The sequence below is a fragment of the Simochromis diagramma genome, unplaced genomic scaffold, assembly GCF_900408965.1.
Source record: "Simochromis diagramma unplaced genomic scaffold, fSimDia1.1 OVJJ01000323.1, whole genome shotgun sequence".
Classification (NCBI taxonomy): domain Eukaryota; kingdom Metazoa; phylum Chordata; class Actinopteri; order Cichliformes; family Cichlidae; genus Simochromis; species Simochromis diagramma.
The window spans coordinates 1,023,026-1,029,025 of NW_024386770.1; the positions used below are offsets into that span (position 1 = coordinate 1,023,026).

The 6,000-nt window shown below is 42.4% G+C and overlaps 1 protein-coding gene across 1 annotated transcript; it reads right to left on the reverse strand.

The window, feature by feature from the left end:
• Positions 1–1,720: 1,720 nt before the first annotated feature.
• On the reverse strand, positions 1,721–2,614 carry LOC120737297 (odorant receptor 131-2-like). Its single transcript, XM_040037914.1, has one exon. The coding sequence runs from the start codon at positions 2,595–2,597 to the stop codon at positions 1,761–1,763; it is 837 nt and encodes a 278-aa protein (XP_039893848.1). The 5' UTR covers positions 2,598–2,614; the 3' UTR covers positions 1,721–1,760.
• Between the last annotated feature and the right edge of the window lie 3,386 nt (positions 2,615–6,000).

Sequence of the window (6,000 nt, forward strand, 5' to 3'; positions counted from 1 at the left end):
AACACAGGAGCACCTCAGGGATGTGTCCTCTTGCCACTGCTCTACTCCCTCTACACTTCAGACTGTGTGGCCACCCATGGCTCCAACACCATTGTGAAGTTTGCTGACGACACAGTGGTGTTGGGTGCCATCTCCAACAACGATGAGGCGGCCTACATGGATGAAGTGAAGAATCTGGCATCACGGTGCCAGGACAACCACCTCCAGCTGAACGTCGGCAAGACCAAGGAGCTGGTGGTGGACTTCAGAAGGGGTCAGCACAGAGACTACAAGCCCATTATCATCAATGGAGCTCCAGTGGAGAGGGTGCAGTCCTTCAAGTATCTTGGTGTTCACATCTCCTCAGACCTGACATGGGCTGCCCACATTCAGGTCCAGACCAAAAAGGCTAGGCAGCGCCTGTATCACCTACGACAACTGAGGAAGTTCAGGGTCTCTCCAAAGATCCTCAGGATTTTCTATACAGGCGCTGTGGAGAGCATCCTCACACAGAACATGACATCGTGGTTTGGGAACAGCTGTGTGAAGGACCAAAAAGCTCTCCAGAGAGTGATCCGTACAGCAGAACGCTGCTGCAGGATTGCTCTCCCCCCGCTTCAGGACACCTACACCAGGAGATGCCGGACTAGAGCAGCGCAGATACTGAAGGACCCGTCCCATCCTGGCAACAAACTGTTCCAACTTCTGCAATCTGGTAGAAGGTTCCGCATCTTCCGGGCAAGGACAGAGAGACTCAAGAGGAGCTTCTATCCCCAAGCCATCCGTGCCCTAAACACACACACCCGCCCTCTCACATCATCTACAATTGACTGAGTCAGGACTCTTCCAGACACTAAACCAAGGAACAATGTACATTTAAAATCCCTTTAATTTTAAATATGTTTATATTGTCTATCCTGTAAAATAGTCAGATGTCTATTCATATTAATGTACAGAATTCACCTGCTTGCTGCTACTACTGCACATTCACCCAATGTATATACTATATATATATATATAATGTTCTTCCTCTACCCCCCCCCCACAATTTTTTGCACATGTCGAGGAGCGTGTCAGGCTACATTTCACTGTGTGTTATACTTGTATAACTATGCATGTGACAAATAAAGAACCTTGAAACCTTGAAACCTTGAATCTGTGGCAAGATGTGAAAACTGCTGTTCACAAACGCTGCCCATCTAATCTGACTGAGCTGGAGCTGATTCAAAGAAGAACGGGCAAAGATTTCAGTCTGTAGATGTGCAAAGCTGGTAGAGACAGACCCTAAAAGACTGGCAGCTGGAACTGCAGCAAAAGGTGGTTCTACAAAGTATCGACTCAGGGGGCTGAATAATTACGCACACCCCACTTTGCAGTTATTTATTTGTAGAAAAAAATCATGTATGGAATCATGTATGATTTTGGTTCCACTTCTCACGTGTGCACCACTTTGTGTTGGTCTTTCACCTGGAATTCCAATAACATTGATTCATGTTTGTGGCTGTAATGTGACAAAATGTGGAAAAGTTCAAGGGGGCCGAATACTTTTGCAAGCCACTGTATATTAGTTGTCCAGAATGTACACAACAGACATAATTTAGAAAGCAGCTTCATTGCCTTGCTTTTATTACTATTATGCAATAATAAGAAAAGACTTACAGTATAGTATAAAGCAGAAATATGATGTCAGCTTGGTTGTCTTCAACATTAGCTTTGTTTATACACTAGAGTCTGCTTTTCTTTAGAACAACATATACAGTATTATTCCAAATTACATTAATTTAATGTTTGAGTAATTTTATACTGTTGGGCAGTTTTACTTGACAGCACAGATGGTACATGAGGATGCCTCTGATCGTTTGGTCTCTAATGCCATAGATAAGTGGGCTCAAACATCTGGGGGAAAGGATCATAGACACATAAATTATACTACAGATGCGTAAAAATGTTACTCTGTCAAGGACTTTTGAGATCTCTGTAACCAAAGGGTCATGAATAGTTGAGGACAGACTGAGGCCTAACTGTATCAGGTGCAGCAGCAGTGTGCTACGAACCTTACGGGCTGAAGCTTTATCTGTGGAGGCCGACCTGGCTGCTATCATAACACCAATATAGGAGCAAGTAACTGCAACACCAGAAGATACAAAAATAACCCAAGTGTAAGCTTTGTCATAATGATCAGACATGGGGCCAAGCAACAAAGGGGTGTTAGAGCAAAAGTCTTTCATTTGGAGACTCTCTAAGTCTTCAAATTGAAAATTTAACAGCAAAATCAGTCGAATAAAAACATTTAGTGAACTGACGGCCCAAACTATGATGATCGCTAGTGCTGTGTTCCTGATGGTGATGATGCTAGCATGCCTTAGAGGGTAGCACACAGCTACATATCTCTCCAGAGACATCACCACCAGTGTGAGAGGAGAGATCCCAGTTGTGAGATTGGCAAGCATGACAAGAAAGCCACAAACAGGATATGTCAGTCTGATTCTACAAGCAGATAGTAAGTACAATAACTGACTCAGGACCATCTGTATGGTGTCTGCAAAAAGTAAATTATAAAGAAGAACATAACAGGCTGTCTCACGAAACACTGCTTTACTCCTCAAGATGTGTAGCATGGTCCCATTGATGAAGAGCAACACACAGCAAGATGTTGTAATTGGAGCAGAAAATAACAAGACTTCCAGTATCCCTCGGTACTGCAGTCCAACAGTGAAGTTAGTCTTAGATGGAGTGATGTAGGACATGTTAGACACACATTTACATGACAGTCCTAAAGATCTGACCAAGGATTTTATCTAGATATGTAGTCGTTCTCAACTAAAAGTCAGTTAACACACAAAAAAGTTTTTTTGTTGCAGCTATAACCCAAAGAAACAATAAGTTTTAAGTTCACATTCCAAAGAGAAACGTTCTGCTTTGTCAGTGGTTAGCAGGTAACAAGCAGTGCTTGGTTCCATCTGCTCAGGAGTCTTCTGCAGGATTTACTCACGTCCACATGCATTTTAAGAACTCAGTCCTCGCACACCATTCACATGACAGCATCACATGTAAGTGTAGTAAGCCAATTAGACGGCAGTGAGTAATGTAATCCTTTTTCCAAAACTGTGATCTATCCTTTTCTCAATAGATATGATGACATTAAAAGACCTCAATTACCACCAATGCCTGTTACAAAAGCTACTCTCTATAACCGATAAAATAAATAAAATGTTGGCTGTAAACACAATCTCATCAGTCTCGATCTTACAGTATAAGTTTCTGATACTTCACAGAGTTGAGATGGTGATTCAAATGATAGTTGAGAGTCCAGGGTTCCTAGCATTACTGCAAACTGTGAAGAACGTGAGTATACATGACATTACTATTAGATGTTTTTTTTTCTTTTATAAGTGTAGACATTCACTTGAAATTCAAAATAAATGCCATATGCAGTTTTATTTATTTATTGTGTGATTGCTATTTTGTTACATTTTATGGAATTTGTAGATTCATGCACAACAGCTGGAAGTTATAGTACAGTATTCACGGTGTCTCACTTGTTCCACATTGTATCATGTTACCACCTTATCCCAAAGAGGATTAAATTCTTTTTTTTCCACCTCAAAATTCAATACACAATGCCCCATGAAAGCAAAGTAAAAAAATTGAAATGACCTATTTCTCAATTAAACAGGATACTGTTCATCAACTTTGGGTAATTTTTAGGGCCTTGAAATACTCTAGGAACAACAAGTACAGTGGGGCAAAAAAGTATTTAGTCAGCCACCGATTGTGCAAGTTCCCCCACCTAAAATGATGACAGAGGTCAGTAATTTGCACCAGAGGTACACTTCAACTGTGAGAGACAGAATGTGAAAAAAAAAAAATCCATGAATCCACATGGTAGGATTTGTAAAGAATTTATTTGTAAATCAGGGTGGAAAATAAGTATTTGGTCAATAACAAAAATACAACTCAATACTTTGTAACATAACCTTTGTTGGCAATAACAGAGGTCAAACGTTTACTATAGGTCTTTACCAGGTTTGCACACACAGTAGCTGGTATTTTGGCCCATTCCTCCATGCAGATCTTCTCGAGAGCAGTGATGTTTTGGGGCTGTCGCCGAGCAACACGGACTTTCAACTCCCGCCACAGATTTTCTATGGGGTTGAGGTCTGGAGACTGGCTAGGCCACTCCAGGACTTTCAAGTGCTTCTTACGGAGCCACTCCTTCGTTGCCCGGGCGGTGTGTTTTGGATCATTGTCATGTTGGAAGACCCAGCCTCGTTTCATCTTCAAAGTTCTCACTGATGGAAGGAGGTTTTGGCTCAAAATCTCACGATACATGGCCCCATTCATTCTGTCCTTAACACGGATCAGTCGTCCTGTCCCCTTGGCAGAAAAACAGCCCCATAGCATGATGTTTCCACCCCCATGCTTCACAGTAGGTATGGTGTTCTTGGGATGCAACTCAGTATTCTTCTTCCTCCAAACACGACGAGTTGAGTTTATACCAAAAAGTTCTACTTTGGTTTCATCTGACCACATGACATTCTCCCAATCCTCTGCTGTATCATCCATGTGCTCTCTGGCAAACTTCAGACGGGCCTGGACATGCACTGGCTTCAGCAGCGGAACACGTCTGGCACTGCGGGATTTGATTCCCTGCCGTTGTAGTGTGTTACTGATGGTGACCTTTGTTACTTTGGTCCCAGCTCTCTGCAGGTCATTCACCAGGTCCCCCCGTGTGGTTCTGGGATCTTTGCTCACCGTTCTCATGATCATTTTGACCCCACGGGATGAGATCTTGCGTGGAGCCCCAGATCGAGGGAGATTATCAGTGGTCTTGTATGTCTTCCATTTTCTGATGATTGCTCCCACAGTTGATTTTTTCACACCAAGCTGCTTGCCTATTGTAGATTCACTCTTCCCAGTCTGGTGCAGGTCTACAATACTTTTCCTGGTGTCCTTCGAAAGCTCTTTGGTCTTGGCCATGGCGGAGTTTGGAGTCTGACTGTTTGAGGCTGTGGACAGGTGTCTTTTATACAGATGATGAGTTCAAACAGGTGCCATTCATACAGGTAACGAGTGGGGGACAGAAAAGCTTCTTACAGAAGACGTTACAGGTCTGTGAGAGCCAGAGATTTTCCTTGTTTGAGGTGACCAAATACTTATTTTCCACCCTGATTTACGAATAAATTCTTTACAAATCCTACCATGTGGATTCATGGATTTTTTTTTCACATTCTGTCTCTCACAGTTGAAGTGTACCTCTGGTGCAAATTACTGACCTCTGTCATCATTTTAAGTGGGGGAACTTGCACAATCGGTGGCTGACTAAATACTTTTTTGCCCCACTGTAGGCCTGCAGTGTGCTCTAACAGGGTGATATGGTACTACAAGGTCATTGAGATAAGATGGGGCCTGATTATTTAAGACCTTGTTGTCATGGTCCTGGGTCGAGCGACCCAGTGTTTGAGTTTATGTATCTTTTGTATTTATTTGTGCCTTAGCTTAGTTCACCTAGTTAATTTCTAGATTACTGTGTAGTCCTGTTTCTTAGTTGTGTCATCTCCCCTGTACTAAGTTTCCCTGGTTCATGCGTCATGTCTGTGTGGTTATGTTTGGTTCCTTGTCTAGTCTGTCATGTGTGTTAGGCCTGTTAAGTTGTGTTGTCGTGTCTAAGTCTGCATGTTTCCTGTTTTATTTTGAAAAGGGTCTTGTGTTCTGTGTTCATGTGGTTAGTTTTACTCTTGCCTGTGCATCATTATGTTTATCCTAGTCAGCTGTTTCCTCATGTGTCTCCACTTCCCCTGATCACCTCATGTGTGTATTTAAGTCCTCTGTTTTCTGAATGTCATTGTTGGGTCGTCTGTTATCCCCACCATTGTCATAGTCATAGAACTTTGTAGTATTTGTTTCTTAGTGTTTTTTTAGTTTGCTTAGGGTTCCTTGTTTAACCCCTGCAATCATCCAAATAAAGGATCGCTTTCTGTTTAAACCTGCAACACCTCGTCCACATCTGCTTTTGGGTCC